The 15,680-nt window shown below is 50.8% G+C and overlaps 8 protein-coding genes across 8 annotated transcripts; 2 read left to right on the top strand and 6 right to left on the bottom strand.

Moving 5' to 3' along the window:
- Nucleotides 1-286: 286 nt before the first annotated feature.
- On the bottom strand, nt 287-922 carry BDR25DRAFT_92679 (uncharacterized protein). Its single transcript, XM_033699250.1, has one exon. The coding sequence runs from the start codon at nt 789-791 to the stop codon at nt 399-401; it is 393 nt and encodes a 130-aa protein (XP_033541896.1). The 5' UTR covers nt 792-922; the 3' UTR covers nt 287-398.
- Nucleotides 923-1,147: 225 nt separating this feature from the next.
- On the top strand, nt 1,148-2,185 carry BDR25DRAFT_306904 (uncharacterized protein). The gene is made up of 2 exons (XM_033690736.1): nt 1,148-1,628; nt 1,723-2,185. Exons 1-2 carry the CDS (start codon nt 1,391-1,393, stop codon nt 1,857-1,859), a joined length of 375 nt encoding a protein of 124 aa, XP_033541895.1. The 5' UTR covers nt 1,148-1,390; the 3' UTR covers nt 1,860-2,185.
- Nucleotides 2,186-3,804: 1,619 nt separating this feature from the next.
- Nucleotides 3,805-5,862, bottom strand: BDR25DRAFT_306903 (general substrate transporter). Its single transcript, XM_033690735.1, has 5 exons — nt 5,708-5,862; nt 5,481-5,653; nt 5,274-5,429; nt 4,369-5,221; nt 3,805-4,309 (listed from the first exon to the last, which is right to left on the bottom strand). Exons 1-5 carry the CDS (start codon nt 5,803-5,805, stop codon nt 3,967-3,969), a joined length of 1,623 nt encoding a protein of 540 aa, XP_033541894.1. The 5' UTR covers nt 5,806-5,862; the 3' UTR covers nt 3,805-3,966.
- Nucleotides 5,863-7,948: 2,086 nt separating this feature from the next.
- Nucleotides 7,949-8,844, top strand: BDR25DRAFT_328866 (dUTP diphosphatase; the record flags this gene model as incomplete). The annotated part of the gene is made up of 3 exons (XM_033692416.1): nt 7,949-8,378; nt 8,454-8,626; nt 8,734-8,844. The coding sequence occupies 3 exons, from the start codon at nt 7,949-7,951 to the stop codon at nt 8,842-8,844; spliced, it is 714 nt and encodes a 237-aa protein (XP_033541893.1).
- A 262-nt stretch (nt 8,845-9,106) lies between these two features.
- BDR25DRAFT_240784 (Ribokinase-like protein) lies at nt 9,107-10,833 on the bottom strand (the record flags this gene model as incomplete). Its single annotated transcript, XM_033685718.1, has 6 exons — nt 9,107-9,821; nt 9,870-10,013; nt 10,103-10,220; nt 10,292-10,504; nt 10,581-10,677; nt 10,780-10,833. The coding sequence occupies 6 exons, from the start codon at nt 10,831-10,833 to the stop codon at nt 9,107-9,109; spliced, it is 1,341 nt and encodes a 446-aa protein (XP_033541892.1).
- Nucleotides 10,834-10,942: 109 nt separating this feature from the next.
- BDR25DRAFT_92652 (proliferating cell nuclear antigen) lies at nt 10,943-12,242 on the bottom strand. The gene is made up of 5 exons (XM_033699249.1): nt 12,142-12,242; nt 12,048-12,088; nt 11,569-11,998; nt 11,225-11,514; nt 10,943-11,174 (listed from the first exon to the last, which is right to left on the bottom strand). Coding segments are annotated over exons 1-5 (780 nt in total). The 5' UTR covers nt 12,143-12,242; the 3' UTR covers nt 10,943-11,156.
- Nucleotides 12,243-12,390: 148 nt separating this feature from the next.
- Nucleotides 12,391-13,496, bottom strand: BDR25DRAFT_306899 (uncharacterized protein). Its single transcript, XM_033690734.1, has 2 exons — nt 13,153-13,496; nt 12,391-13,063 (listed from the first exon to the last, which is right to left on the bottom strand). Exons 1-2 carry the CDS (start codon nt 13,216-13,218, stop codon nt 12,800-12,802), a joined length of 330 nt encoding a protein of 109 aa, XP_033541890.1. The 5' UTR covers nt 13,219-13,496; the 3' UTR covers nt 12,391-12,799.
- A 319-nt stretch (nt 13,497-13,815) lies between these two features.
- BDR25DRAFT_295845 (uncharacterized protein) lies at nt 13,816-14,858 on the bottom strand (the record flags this gene model as incomplete). The annotated part of the gene is made up of 4 exons (XM_033688874.1): nt 13,816-13,985; nt 14,039-14,172; nt 14,224-14,504; nt 14,552-14,858. The coding sequence occupies 4 exons, from the start codon at nt 14,856-14,858 to the stop codon at nt 13,946-13,948; spliced, it is 762 nt and encodes a 253-aa protein (XP_033541889.1). The 3' UTR covers nt 13,816-13,945.
- Nucleotides 14,859-15,680: the final 822 nt, after the last annotated feature.

Below are 15,680 nucleotides of genomic sequence, written 5' to 3'. Positions count from 1 at the left end.
CGGCGTTCACGAGCAAATCGCTATAGGAATAGCTGCTCGTCCTCGCCCTGAACACGAATACAACTCCTCCTGCATAGGGTTTCTGGTGCTCGAATGACTTCCCGTGTACGCGATGCTCGGTCGTGGTCAAGAACCCGGTCGCCAAGCCCGAGGGCGTACATACACGAGGGCACATAGTACGACCACGTGGTGTCCGATTTGTTGGTTATGATTATCCCATGGTTCTTTTCACTGAGTCAAACTGTCCCAAGCTGAGACATGCTCATCTTCTGCAAATCTTGGGGGCAAGAATACATCATGGAGCCTCTTCTGGCGTCTTCTGATCTTAGGGACAAGTGTTACAAAAACGCATGTCGTTCTTGACTACTAACACTTAGTGAGTTCTCTCTATTGCTACGTCAAACGCCCACATCAATTTCAAACCTAGATATGCGAAGCGATAAATGGATACCGCCTCCTAGGTTAACAAACTGGGAGGGGAGGGGGGCTTTGCAAAAAGCGGATGTTCCCGTCCTACAACAGTGCAAACCAGGTCCGTGGCTACGGATGGCCACCAAATTTGGCTCTCCCGCCACATGTTTATGTTTACGATGTGGCCCTTCATGCGGTGTGAGACTGCTTCTGCTTACTCTCCTAAATTCCAAAACGCATGGCAATTCCCATGAGAGGGAGCATAACACGACGAATTCGTAGCCACCTATCAGAGTTCTCATACAAGACCCCACATCACCCCAGAGGCTATGTAAGGAGGCTTTCCCATGACAGCCCGCCTTGTTCCTCCACACTGGCATGTTCAAGGCTCTGTGAGGGCGAACAGGTCTCTGCACGCGGACCAGCAAGTGGTACAACACCAATGAAGCATCCACGTGTATGTCTTAGATCATGACATCCGGCTTCTCCGTAGAATCTTCAGCTCATTCCTGCTCGGCTCGAAACCCCGAGCCAAAACCGTGAAGGCATAACCATGGACCTTACTTCACTCCTTTCAATGTAAGCTTCACCAGGGATGGCACGGCTTAGAAGAGCAGAAACCACGATCATGAGCCAGATCTCATGATTATCCCCGGAACGATGGCAATGAGAAGGCTGTGTTGGATCTCCACCATGTTGGTACGTCCGAGAGCTATTGAATCCTTCGTTTCGGAGACTCCTCTTTCTAGAGCCTCTTTTGGACTGTTGGCTATAGTCGTTGGCATGTTATACCATCGAGACCATCTATATAAATGGGAACTTCCTCTCCATTTCCTCTCCTCATCACAACAACAACAACAGCCAGTCCAACAGTCCACTCAATCTCCAACTTTCAACCCAAAACTTTTAACAACTATACTCCCCCACCTCGTATCTTATCTCCAGCCTACCAAACCACCTTCAAATACCAACTTCCAAAATGCAGTTCACTACCACCATCCTTGCCACCATCCTCGCTGCCGCTGCCAGCGCCCTCCCCTCCTCCCTGTCTCCTCGCCAAACAACATTCACCGAGCTTGCCACCTTCAGCAAAAGTGGGTGTCAGAGCGGCGACCGCATCGGCACAGTTAATCTTGCGGACGTTAAGACTTGCCAAACACTCCCATCTGGTATCAATTCGGGGCGTATTGAGATTGATATTCCGGCCGGATGTAGTAGTAAGTGCACTCAAGTCCCCACCTTGAATGTGAAGCGTGAGAGGGGATGCAATGAGAGGAGGAAGATGCTGGCTGGTGCTGACTTTTGCAATAGTGACTTTCTTTCTTGATTCGGGATGTACTTCACCGCAAACGATTAATATTCCGAGGGACCAGGTTCCGCATAGGTGTTTCGAGATGGGTGCGGGCAAGCAACTTAACTCTTTCCTCGTCAGTGGTACTTGCTCCTAGATTCGACATGGGGGCATTGGTACGGCTAAGTACAAGGACGTACACAATGCAGACGATCATGGATGGCTCGCGGGGGCGAATTGGGGGGTGGGCGTTGGCTGCAGGTGGGAGTGCGAGAGTGGGCAGGAATATTGTGGGAGAATCGGTCAGCAAATGGAGCTCACTACTCTGCAGACTAGTTCCTCTGCGCTGTTCTTACTGTTGAATGCGAGAAGCGGCGTGTTTCTCTTTTGTGGAATTCCTTTCGCTGGACGGGGGGACTAGTTTGTTCTTGCTTAGTCATTTAGGGGAAGTCGAGAGTTACAAATTGATTTGTTTCCCGGGAACATGAACGACTGCAGACTGCTGTGAGTTGCGCGATTGGCGTCTCTTTGTTGTTGGTGGGGAGTGCTATTGTCGTTGCATGAGGATGGTCATTATCACCACAATCCCATCCAAACAACTCTTCGTGTACCTCCACTACCTACCCTTGAAATTCGCAACACATCCGCATCCCTAGGGGAGGTCCGTTTATGCGCTGTACACTGTACAATCTTCTTATTGGGCCCACTACCGTACATATTTATAGAGACTCGGGTTTTCTTTAGCCAAACCATGCGACTACATCAGTATCATTTTTAGAACAGCCACCAGCAAATCAATATTTATTGTCCGCCTTATCTTTAAATGCTTCTTGGGACTGATAGTTATTCTTGCTGGGTCTATTTTAGAGCAGCCCAGAGAGAGAGAGACCCTAGCAGGTTTGCGTAATTTTCGAGAAGGCTTAAACCCCCATTACGCAGTTTCGTACATACTGTATCTCAAGGTAACATGTCCCACATGAGAATACTTTTAAACTCTCCCTAGATGCTTTACGAGACTACCTCCATTGACTTTGGTTGCTGAGAGCAACCAGTGGATGGCAGTCATGATCGCCAGTCGCGGAAGTTTTAGACCCGCGGGAAGAAACATTGAACAAGGCTGAGAATATTTTATTCACATACGCACAAGCATGCTGCGCATGAGGCCGTGTTTAGAAAGAGGCAGCCACAGAGCGTGAGCGAGTGCTTTTTACAGCTTCCGGGCACAGCAAGACCCCGGTACTGGTTCTAGACAACCTTTCATAGAGTCTAGAAGAACATATCAGCTTAGCCTGCGATTTATTTGTTGATTCTAAAGTAGAGCTGTGAACCTCGTGAACGCTGCTAACATTTTCTCGTCTCCCTGGACGCAACCTAATTCGAGGAAATCAGCGGCTTCTGTGCTGGTTTTATAGCCTGAGGGAACCATTGTACGCTTCAGTAACCATATGCGCTGGCTTTATGGGAACAAACATGATGAACTTGTAGCGAGGGCGCCAATGATTTTATTCCCATAATAATCAGCCGCGAAGAGTCTTATTCCGGCAAAGCAGCAGCGCCATGTTTTTGTGTCAGTGCTTCTTTTAAACCTGTCACTGTCTCTAAGCGAGATCTGCCTGAAGAGACGTCAGAAAGGGAAGCGGGTGGGGTTTATATAGGCGTGCAAGCGTGTAGATCTATGGTTCTGCAGGGCGGGGAGGGTCGAGGTCATTGTTCCAGAGCCTTCACCCTCCAGGGTTGCCAAACATAGAAGAAAACCGCCCTCGATTATCCATCAGCAGAAAGATGTTACAAAAGGTCGTACTTCTTCATCACTCCGCGCTTGAAGGAAGAATGACGATTAGAGTCTGCAAGACAAACAAGAACCAAGCATTCACAAAATTAGGTCCAAGTAAGATGATGCGGAGATTGAGAACCTCAACACCGCCGTAGGCCGATAAAATTTACCCACATCAATTAAAGCCATGGCTTTTAGCCCAATGTAGCCCAAGTGAGAAAGTGTTTTGCTGTGAACAAGCTTAGTAAGATACCATAGAGTTGAGCACATGAGAACATCTGCTAACTAGCGTGTTAAACCCCAAAATCTCATACGGTTGATATATTTACAAAGTGATGTCTTGGTCTACAACTGAGTCCGGATATTCCAAACCCGCAGACGTAGTTACAGCTCCCCCTCTTCGGAGAAAGGAGCAGAACAATCCTTTCCCAATCATCTCCTATGCCAGGAGCGATTGAAGCAGCATCAAATGCCACCACGAGCCGACAGACTAGTACTCCTTCTCACCCAAAGGACCCTGACCCTCATTGTACACAACGCTCTTCTTGCGAATAGCCTCATTCTCCACTTCAACCAAGCTCATACGCCGAGTATCGGCATGTGCATCCTGGACGTCTTGGAAAGAGACTGTTGGCACGAAACCAGGCGACTTCCAGGCCCGATTGACTTTAGCATATAGCTCGTCGACTTGCTCGAGAGAGAGGCCTTTAGTCTCATAGATCATGCCCCAGACGAAGAAGATGCAGATGAAGCAGCAGCCGCCCCAGATAAAAAAGACTTTGGAACCGAGATTGGCATCACCAGGTTCGTTATTGACGAGATAGGGCGTTGCGCTGGTTTCCATGTTAGCAAGTTTTTGTGAGAATGCGTGCTTTGAGTTAGGTAGACGTACTATCCGATAGCCCAGTTTAGAAGCCAATTAGAGGCGGTGGTCATAGATAGAGACTTGGCTCGAACTTTAAGAGGGAAGAGCTCTCCAGTTACTACCCATGCCACAGGTCCCCAGGAGCATGCAAAGAAAAAAATGTAGATGCAGACAAATGCAATCAACGCTCGCTGAGCTGACATGTTTTCGACTCCGGCGACAGTACCAGTGATAGCGACGATGAATTGGCACACAGCCATACCGACAGCGCCGAAGAGGAGAAGGTTACGGCGACCCCAGGTTTCAACGAGGTATAGACCAGGGAAGGTTGAAGCAACGTTGATCGCGGATGTAATCATAGTCACAATAAAGGGGTTCTTGATTCCCGAATTCTGAAAGAACGAAGTGCCATAGTAGAAGATGAAATTGACACCAGTGAGCTGCTGAAGGGATTGGAGGAGACACCCAGTGAGAAGGCGAAATCCAAGAGTTCCCTTGAAGCAATCGATATAAGTTGCCCTGCCCAACGATAGCTCGTACTCGTGGTTAGCGGTGATCTCGCCAAGTTCTTCTAGGAGAGCTGGGTGGTCAACGTCAAGTCTCCTCAGCTTGGAGAGGGATTTCGCCGCCTTCTCAGGCCTGCCTTTCTTGATGTGATAGCGAGGCGTTTCGGGGAGGAAGGCGCACCCAACGAACAAAATGATCGCCCATGCGAATTGCACTGCGATAGGAATTCGATAGGAGCCCGTGTCATTTCGATTTTTTGTCGAGTTATCAACGATGGCCGCAAGGAGAAGGCCGATAGTGATTGCCAACTGGTAGGCTCCGACGACGGTGCCACGGATCCACTTCGGGCTTGTCTCAGATTGATAAAGTGGAACTTAAATATTGTCAGTATAGAGTTCTTTCTGACCGGAGACGAGACCACTCACTCATCGCGCTAATCATGCCCACACCGTATCCTGCGAAGAATCGGCCAGCGACAAACATAGGGATAGCAGTAGCGGCGGTTTGGAGAATGACGCCAAAAGTAAAGACAGCAGTCGAAGCAATCAAGCCAAGGCGTCGTCCAATCATATCAGCAGTGGCTGGAGACGCTTCAGCAGGTCATGTCGAGGGTGATTTGAGCGAAAACATACGGGCAGCAGTGAGAGCTCCGAAAAATGTACCAGCAGAGAGGATAGACACTATTTCTGAAGACTGGCTGGCAGTGATGTCGGGGAGACCATCCTTCTTATTAGTAAAACCCGTCGAGAACTCTTTCCTCCAATAGTGCATGCCTAGGATACCGCCGATAGTCCCAGTGTCATATCTATAAGAAGTAAGAATAAATTGGAACCACAAGAATAGCAAAAAGGTAGCCTACCCAAACAAAACGCCACCAAAAGCGACGAACAAGCCGATCATGATGGCGGGCACGGCCGAACCGGCGGCACCCTCAGGCTTCTTGAGCTTCATACCCATGTTGGGTGGTTGAGGTTCGATTCAGTAACAAAGAGTTGATGAAGGGGTGTCACTGAAGAGTGAGCTGCGAATTAAGACAAGACTGAATGGGGAGGAGCGGGGTAGGCTTTAAGTACAGTTGATATCTAGGAGGGCAACCCCGTGTCCCGAGTCCGTGATATGGTCCGGAGGCTGGACGCACAGTCTAATTGCGCCGGCTCAGCGGTGGGGTTGTGGGAGCGGCAGGGAGGACAAACGGGGAAGGGATAGGAATTGAGCAGAGCTAGTGTTGGGACTGGGGCCTATGAAGAGGGGTTATCCATGTGCGCCAGGCATGCAGTTCTAAGCTTCGGAAAAGGTGTGTCAAATCGGCTCAAGCCTGTAGAAACATCAAAATACGCTTCTCATGGTTCAGCGTAGGGAATTCCATGGCATTGATACTTCTTCGCAAATAGAAATTGAGATATCGCAGTATGGGAGTGTCAACATGTGACAAGATTTTGAATAGCTGCACAGCATACTGCATGGACTTTAGGAAAGCCGGCACGATCGGTGGCGGTATTAAGGCGTGCTTTTCGGAGACTAATGTCCTGTCGAATGCTTAGCGTTGACATGCATGTGTCGATTGTGGGGATCTAGCTCACAAGTGAACAACTCTGACTTCATTACCTGTCGGCTAGGTGTAGAACAAATCTACAACTTCTCACTACTCGACTCTCCTCACGATCGCCGGCGATTTTCGCGTTAGAGCTGCAACTACTTGAAATTAGTCGTTCTCAGGCGTGATTAGGATTGTCTTCAGCGTTGCGAACGAAGTGCTGTAAAGGCATTATGTGCACATATGATAAAACCCCCGATCGTGCAGAAATAGGCCCCTACGAATGCATGTAGTCCCAACTGTTTCGGGAAAGCCTATCGAAGGATTCTGGAATAATCATGGCTGCTCAAATTTGACTTCGAGAGCGGCCTATTCGCACTTAGATTGTTACTTGCATTTTGCACCGCAGGGAGGGGGTGAGCGGGACAGCTGCATTGGGTCCACATTTCCTCGTCCTCGACCTATCTAATACTTAGAAAGTTGATGCGGCAGGGTCAACTTCGTTGGATGACATTTCAAATGAAGCCTCGCATGGCACAGCTTAATATTTGGTGAGCACGTTCTCGCCCACGGAAGTTTACAGGCTAGTGTTGCCGCACGCTATTGGTGTGACTGATGTTGGAGAAATTCTCGGAAGGTTTCACTCGCCCATCAAGTCCCAAAGCGGATAGCGGCCGTCGAGGCTTTTTGGTGGAGGGGCTCATGGATAAGCGATATGTGGGCCTTTCTTGTGGGTGGAGGCTCAAAATGAGGAGTGCGGCAGTCTGCAAGGTCACAAGATTATGTACTCATTTGAGAGCTCAAATGGATGAGGCGGTTGGTAAAAGGATATGAGGCAAGCCTATTCTCAGTTAGTGTTGACGTATTTCAAATTGATCCGCCTCGGCCTCGGTCAGAATCCGTCAGACCCGCATCAGCTAAGGGCCGGGAGTTAATATTCTTCAAACACTTGTATGTGCTAAAAGGGGCCGAAGGTGTTTGCCAAAACCAGGGCCATCGAAAGAAACTTATCCTTTATTCCTCGCGCACAGAAGCCAAGTCTAGATGGTCTTCAGAGTGATGGTGATGAAGAAGCTAGGTTGACCAGCAATGTCCTTGCTTTCTCGTATTTTGTTTTGTGGGATTTATTTGTATTTTGAATAGAGGGGAGTGCCTCCAGGGTTCAAGATCTGGAATTTGAAGGCCTTTTTTTGCCATGGGGTTGATGGGTTCATGTTCAGCTCGACGACACTCACTCTTTTTCACGAACCTAGCTAGGTCGAAGGGTAGAGAAGAAGGAAAAGAAGAAGAAGAAGAAGAAGAAGAAGAAGAAGAAGAAGACAAAAACAAGATGAGGACTACAGTGATAGAGACGGGACGTAGGGGAAGGCACTATGTATAAACAGAAGACCAGGAGAAGAGCACATGACATCCGAGACCGAAAATATTGTAAATGAAGGAAGTTGCATCCCCAACCAATCAGACGCGCTGAATTCACGCGTCTTCTCCACCGCCCTTTCCTCCACCAATTTACGCGTCCGCGGTCTTCACCAACAACCAACCCTCACCGCACCTCTCGTACCCACAATGGCAGATGACGCCTCAACCCCCGCTCCAATCACCCACGAGCCTCCCTCGCTACCATCATCCCCTCTCCCCAAACGCACCAGAGTCATCGATCCCACCCCCCTCACACACCACTCCACGCTCCCCCGAGGCACAGACTCCGGTTCCGCAACTCCAACACCCCTCGCCATGACCTCCGCCGAGCACCACCATCCGACACACGCCATCGGGCAGCCCGCATCCACCCTCCAACCGCCAAGCATTGCGGCAGCAGCAGCGGCGGAAACGCAATTGCAGGTGCAGTTCCTGAGCGACAAGGCGACGGCGCCAACAAAAGGGAGCGCATTCGCAGCAGGCCACGATCTATACAGCGCGCGGGATGTTGTGATTCCTGCGCGGGGCAGGGCAAGAGTGGATACCGATATTAGCATTGCGGTGCCGGTTGGGACATGTGAGGCTGCATCTTTCCCTCAACATTCCCATTCCTCGAACAAGAACACATTACTAACGTATTGGGGGAATTTAGATGGCCGCGTGGCGCCCCGCTCCGGCCTCGCTGCTAAACACGGGATCGACACTATGGCTGGAGTCATCGATGCTGATTATCGAGGCCAGGTCGGTGTTATATTGGCAAATTTGTCCGAGACGGATTTCGAGATTAAGGTTGGGGATCGCATTGCGCAGTTGATTGTCGAGAAGGTATGTTTCCTTTTCTTTTCATATCTGTACGAACATGTAGAGAATTAGATTACAGAGGAGATGGGAAAGTCTGAATGAGTTGAGCCGAGGCTAATTGATTTTTGTAGATCATCATGCCCCAAGTCGTAGTGGTGGAGAAGTTGGAGGAGAGCGTACGAGGCGCTGGTGGCTTCGGCAGCACTGGGGGCTTCGGTGGTGCAGTTGCCAATGGCGTCTAATCGCCTCTCTGTATATCTAGAGAGCAAGGTGGATGGATACGGTGATAACTCTATTCGTGGTTCACAACTGATTTGGTTCAAAGGAGTCAAAGGTTCTGCCTTGGGTTCATGGATGCAGGCAGGGTGGGGTCGAGCCCTTCAGCCATAGATTTAGATTTCTATGAAAATCCTCGCTGAGGCATCTCAACGATGCATGCAAGTGCACATTTTGTGATTCCCCACCCAACCAACCCGCCCTCTTACCATTCCCATCACCCACCCCTCACACCCCTTTCCCCCCAACAACCTGTACAGCCCCCTCCCTCACCCTCCCAATCCCTAACTTCACCGCTCCCAACTCATCCGGTGCCCCCGCACCAGTATCCTTATCCACCATCCTCCCCTCCTCCACCCTCCTCGGCCTGAACCTCTCCAACTCAGGCGGCTCCACCAATTCCCGAATATGCCGCACTACGACCACTTCACTCGCCTTCATCAGGGCCAAATGCCTCCTCATCTCTCTTTCCTTCTCCGCCTCTTGCCCAACTCCACATCCTTCTTTCTCCACCTGCTCATCATACCGCTTCATCTCCCGTTCGCACTTCTCCGTCGTTTTAGTAAGGATGGATTGCATGCTCGCAAGCACCTTCTGGCACGCCTTCGCGAGCGGCAATTCCTCTGCTGGCACATCATCAGGGGAGCGCCAGGAGGGAAGAGAATGGAGATTGGGTGTTGGAGATGCGTGCACGGCTTCGATGAGGCGTGGGATCGTGAGTGCGGCGAACATGTCCCCGGTACCGGAGAAGAAGAGCGGGAGTTGAGGCGTGTCGATGCGGAAGAGGCGAGGGGTATGGGTGGAGGTTGCGGTTGAGCCTATTATGGTGAGGTTTTGGGAGGAGGGGGGCGGATTGAATTGGGATTTAGAGGAAGGGGTTGGTGTAGAAGGGGGTGAAATATCTGCATCTGCATTCTGTTCCAGTGGCCCTAAAGGCGTGACGCTGGTAAACGATATGTTTGGCGAGGGCTTGGAGGACGCCGTGCGAGACGGCGTTCGCGAGGGTATCGTCTGGTTGTCTGGTGTCAGACGCAGTGATGTTATGATGACATGTGGAACTTGGTATGTCTTATGCAGGACCTGGATTGCGGCGGCGAGGGAATTGAGGTCGGTGATGGCGATGTCTGAGAGCGTCCTAACAAGTTCATATACATATTAGTCGCAGACTTCTGTCAAAGGACCGGCGATAGTTTAGTATTGGACTGGATGGAAGAGTTTACATACTCCGCCTCGAACTGGTTTGGCAGAATAAGATCTGCTTCCCGGAGTAGGGCCTTGTACTGTGGAACCTCGTCTTCGGGTATGTATAGTTGTCCATTATCTCCCATAACAGGGTCCAGGACTTTGCGCTCAATCAGTATCTGCAGCCACACCCACCCCACTACCCTCACCCAACCGGTCTCGAGAGCTTACCCCAAAAAAAGGATCCCGGTTTCGTCGCAGCATTAAACTTCAAATCTCTGCCAATCTTGCCCACGGCCTGTACAGCCTCGGCGCTAGGCACATATCCAGTCAATAGGAGATCGAAGTTATTCAGACTGCTCTGCTTCAATCCCTCATATAGCTCCTGTATCTGCTGCGCTGTCGTCTTGGTACCTTTGACTTGTTTGTATGCCGTGTGGTTACCTGCTTCCGGCATCAATCTTCTCTCTATCTAGTTCGGGGAAAGGGATTTTGGGGTGGCTGAGGAATGTTGACTGACTATAGTGCACAGTGTTAATCGCAGACACATCGCATCCCAAAGATTGCATGACAAATGATGCCATCTTGTTCCCCACATATCTCGAGTGTCCATCAGTCTCTTGGCCTCGCGCTATCGTCCTCAAGGAACTCACCCATATACTACCTATTAACAATGAATCAGCCGAAGACCGCGGTGCGGATTGTCCTGTGGCTCTTACATGGCTAGCAATCGCTAGGACGTGGGTTTCGGGGATCAGCGTGTTAGAAGCCATTGCCACAGCTATAACCCAAAAACAAGAATGCGAGGAAAATGTAAGGAGCGACGTTGCAAATCCAACAACGAGGGTCAGTGTATGTTGTTGATTTTTTTTGAGAGTTATCTGATTGCCCCTCTCTGACGTCCGCGGGGCAGTCCCCCAGTTTCACCGAGATCCTGGAACTTAATCCCGCATCCCACCCCAGTGCCAATCTAACACCCTTGAATACCCGATAGACGCCTGGAGTGCATATGAAGGACATTGCTTGCTCCGCCGTGATAAATCCACAAGTGTATCCTAAAGAGGTGCGGGTCATACCGCAGTGAGTCGTGATGCGCTCACTCCTCATCACCAATCTGATTCCATTAGTGACTTCATTACGCAGTTGGATTGCCCGAATGCCCACCTTGGGAGCGAGATAGAATCTTAGGTAGCTGTTGTTGACGAGCCCGTACTCGACAAGGAGCGGAACCTCGTTGGAAAGACAAAGCTTGACCTGGGTAGACAAGCCGCTAGCCTTGCAGAAGTTGACAAGATATTTGAGGGAGAAAGTGAGAGAGACAGGCTCGGTCATGTCAATCTCAACGTTGTTTTCGGGCTTCTCGACGTTGGTGTGAGTTCGGAGGTGGATGGAGCCCGAGCCAATGTCGCCCTGGCAGTTGAACTTGACACCCTCCTTTGAGCACTCGATCGACACTGTGAGTTCTCGTTAGCTAACTTGTATAAATAAATAGATATGTGTGTGCGTACCAGACTCCGACAGGGCGCTCAAGTCCCTGCAGATGCGCTGGAATTCGGCTGAGGGCAGAGAGATGGTGGCCGCGTATTCCGTCTCGGGGATGCCCAAATGTTCCTGATCGATATCCATAAGCTTGATATCATACTCACTGATCCTGTCTGAGTCGGTCGCCTCGAAGACTAAATTAACAACATCGGGCGCGTCCTCAGCCTTCAGGGTGAGCGTGTCATCGTTCTGTGCGGCGCGGAGAACCTTGGTGAGCGAGCCGAGATTGATACCAAGCGCGATGTTTCGGTCGCATCGGAAGGGTTGGAAGGCGTCCGATTTAAGCATCATGGAGACGAGGGCAACGTGGGAATTGTCCATTGCCTGGAGCGCAATACCGGAGTCATTGCAATCGAAATTGCAATCTTGGACCAGATCTTTGATTGCATCGACCACCTACTGCAGAGTTAGGGTCTCTCACGAGAAGTTGGAGGGGATGTTTGACCTTCTTCAGAAGACTGGCCTGTTCTAAGCGTGCCTCAAGCACTTCACTTGATTAGCATGGGGGCATCTGTGGGCACGCAGACAACGACACCTACTTTTTTAATATGGCGTGTATAGATCGGATGTAGTGGAGAGCGAAGAGATTGATGAGATTGACGAGAATAGTATTCGTGAGGGAACGGTTAGAAGGAAGCGTTGGTTGTGAGAGGCAGAAGATCCCTGGGCACTGTGACAAACGCGAGCACGCACAAACGCGTTTTCACGCGCTGATGACTAATAAAATCCATTAACCCTGGAATGAGCACGGGCCATATCAAAATCACAGTGCCAAGCCGAGATGTCTGCTCGAAACGAACGGAGGTATACATTTGGGAGAGAGTTTGTAGTAGACTTGTTGCTACGGTGATCAAAGATCTACCTACTCCAAGCCCGAGGCCCTTACTTTGTCGGGCAGGTGCACCCCCGAATAGGCCAGACAGTCCTCCTGCATCTCATTGCGAATCTCGGGAAACGGCCATGCTTCTAAACTTCCAACCAGATCACTCATCCAGATTGATGGTGCGACGATGGGTCGACGGTTCGACAGAGGTGCGGTGAGGAGGAAAGCGGAATGAACGACGAGTCGTGAAGGATACCCCGTTGGAGTGCGTCGCCTTGGCTCATATACTGGCCTGCAGCTCGCCACAGCCGTCCATCTCCAATCGCCTTGGAGTCAATCTGCTCTGCCCTCATCTATGCGGACGTTCTCAATCCTCATGCCCTTACAAGACCGTAGAACAGGGTCCACGTCAGCACGAAGCTGCTCAGCCCGCTGAAGACGTCGCCTCCCCAAAGATCCCCTAACGGTCGGTGGAAATATTCTGCTGGCTTTCCGTCTGCCCGGAGGGCAAACACTAGGCTGGAAACAATCAGCGTCCCGACGAGATAGAAGATGAAGCCTGGATATGACTCCAGGCCTAGAGTCCCGGCGGCGACACCGAACAAAGACGCCGTGAGATTTCGAATGTTCGAGACGACCTAGGTGGCAAGAGTCAGCAATCCATCTGCCTAAATCTGCTTTCTTGGAATGTACAGGCACTACTTTGCGTCGGCGTCTTAGTACTGACCTGGGTGTTATGCTGCACGCTGGTCTGCACGATGGGATTGATCGCTAGCTCACGCTCTTCATTCATGGCTTCCACGACTAGCCGAAGGGCTCTAGCAGCCGTTTAGGGTAGACACGCGAAATATCCTGTTTGTTCGGACGATAGCTCCGTGTCGGCCGAATCGCAAAGCTGGAGATGTCGGGGGCAATGGAGGGTTACGAGGCCGGTGAGTCTTTTTCGTAGCGGTGAGGAACAGTCGATGTGATTCCTGAGGCGTCGTTCGGAACGCTCGGAATTGCAGGGCGGAAGACAATGAAACCTTTGGTGCTCTTGTTTTCAGATTGTCACACAATAGCAGTGGTCGGACCGGAAGGGACGGTGAGAACTGGTGTTTACGGACCAGCAACTTGGCTGGTCGGCGTTCGCGCCGTCAAACTCCGAGGGCGCCGACCCACGGCCCAAGCGCCCACCCCGAACTCCCAACTCCCGACCGCAAGGCAGTATGCTTATGTGATCAACAGTGCCTTGCATTCTCGACACCGTGCGACTAATCTCTGCTCTCGGTCGAATAGAAGGCTAGGGTACGGGATCGCTGCTTTCTCTAGGTCTTCTCAGCCGCGCAGATCACCATGTCATACATTCAGCCACAAGCATTCAGCGATTTGATATTGCAGATTGGAAGATGGAGAGAATTGTGCCTTTAATTGCTACAAAATTTGATGACGGCACCAGGCCTGGGTATCGTACTATGCACTAAGTGTGAATGTTGATTGCGGCCCCTGTCCCCGACGACAGAGTAGTATTCAGACAAGCCCTAGGTGATGGTATCCAACGGGCCGTATTCCTCAAGATATCTAGAGTATCATTAGAAAGGTTCTCGGGGCGATAAGGTTGCGGTTGAACTCACTGCTGCAAATGTGCTGGGAGCATGTAACCTTGTAGCCCACTCGCTTCGCGGAGATAATCAAGCGCCTCGTGAAAGTATGGCCCACTGATGCGTGTCGACGATACGTTGCCTAAGCTCATGAATGATTCTGCGGCCTTCATTATCGTGTTAGCAGAAGAACAAAAAAAAAGCGGTGGCTTTCTCACCGCCGCAAGAAGCACTCCATTCAACCTCCCCTGAGCTCGGGCAGCATCAACTGCACGCTTCAGGTATTCAGTGGCTGGGAGGAGAATGCCGCGGGCTTCAACATAGTCCGCTGCGTGGAGTCGATCTTCTGCTTCAATAGCAGACCTGGCCGCTAGTCTTTCCTCTTCACTTCGAGACAATGGGTGGCCGTAGCTGGCTCCGCTGCTGGATGAGCCTCGCTCGTTGTGGTGTATCTTTGCCAAAGACTTCTGTGCTCGAAGAAGCCAGTTCTGCCCGATCACTGTTCACTAGTTAGGCCGAATTTAGTGTAGTGGTAAGACATCCTACGAGTGAGGAGGTCAACATCCTCGGGATATAGTTGAAGCTGCGTCAACGCTTGTCTCAAGCACCAGTTTGCTACGTCAGGAACACCGCCATTATCCGCATCGGCAAAAGCTACCCGCTGAAAGACACTGATGAGAGGTATCTGCCATCGCCTTCGTGTTTCGTTCGGAGTCGAGTCAATGAGCTCCAGGGAGGCGGTAGTATTCCTGATTGTCTGCAGCTGGTCACGCCAACTATCTGGGGCGGCGTCAAGAGTTGAGGATATCAACTCTACAGTAGACACAAGAGCGCTGACCATGTGTTCATCCATTGGTACCAGGCCTGCTAGACTAAACTGATGGGGTGGTGAATGGATTACAGAAGGACCAAAAAGCCAAAAGATGGATGACAGAACCAAAGGCGAATACTGCGAAGCTGTAGACCGTGCTGACTTGATGCGATAGCATGGAATTTCGGCACTGATATACGAAGGAAAGGGTCGAAAGATCCTGCTTGTGACGAGAAAGTGGCTGAAGGGGTGATAACAGAGCCTTCGCGTAGGAAATATGATAGGACAAAGGAATGATGGCCCGGCTGTGCAGACGATAGCTGAAGAGAAATGAACGCTATTGGGGTCCGGCAAGAAAGGGAAGTGTTTGGTGACGAGAGCATGCAAGAGGCGCACCCCCGGGCATTACATGCAGTGTATAAGTCTTGATGTTCGCGAGAGAGGCTATATCTAGACACGCGGGCTAACTGTTCTGAGATACAATGTTGCCACAGAGTGAACGCGCCGGATGACCAGGAATCAGATGTGCCTGGGATGCTACATGGCCCCAGCCTAAGATGAATTACTGCAGCCATCCAACACAGTCTCGTGTGGCGAGCCGTTTCGAATTCCTCATTGGAATTGCCCCAAACAGGCACCACTCAGCAGAGAGTCAACAGAAACAATGAGAAAACCGGCCGTGTGAGTGAGCTGCGACAAGACACCTTCAATCGACTATGCCTGCAGGGTCGAGAGGACTCGAGCAGCCGCTAGGGTCAGACGAAAAGCCCGATAGCACTTTTATTGAGTCGTGCGAAGATGCTAAAGAGTGCCGCATGGATATGATTGCCAGAAGATGGCGATGGACTGGTGTGGGTTTACTTG

This window comes from Lindgomyces ingoldianus (assembly GCF_010093535.1).
Source record: "Lindgomyces ingoldianus strain ATCC 200398 unplaced genomic scaffold BDR25scaffold_41, whole genome shotgun sequence".
Taxonomy (NCBI): domain Eukaryota; kingdom Fungi; phylum Ascomycota; class Dothideomycetes; order Pleosporales; family Lindgomycetaceae; genus Lindgomyces; species Lindgomyces ingoldianus.
This window is presented reverse-complemented; position numbering and strand designations above follow the sequence as displayed.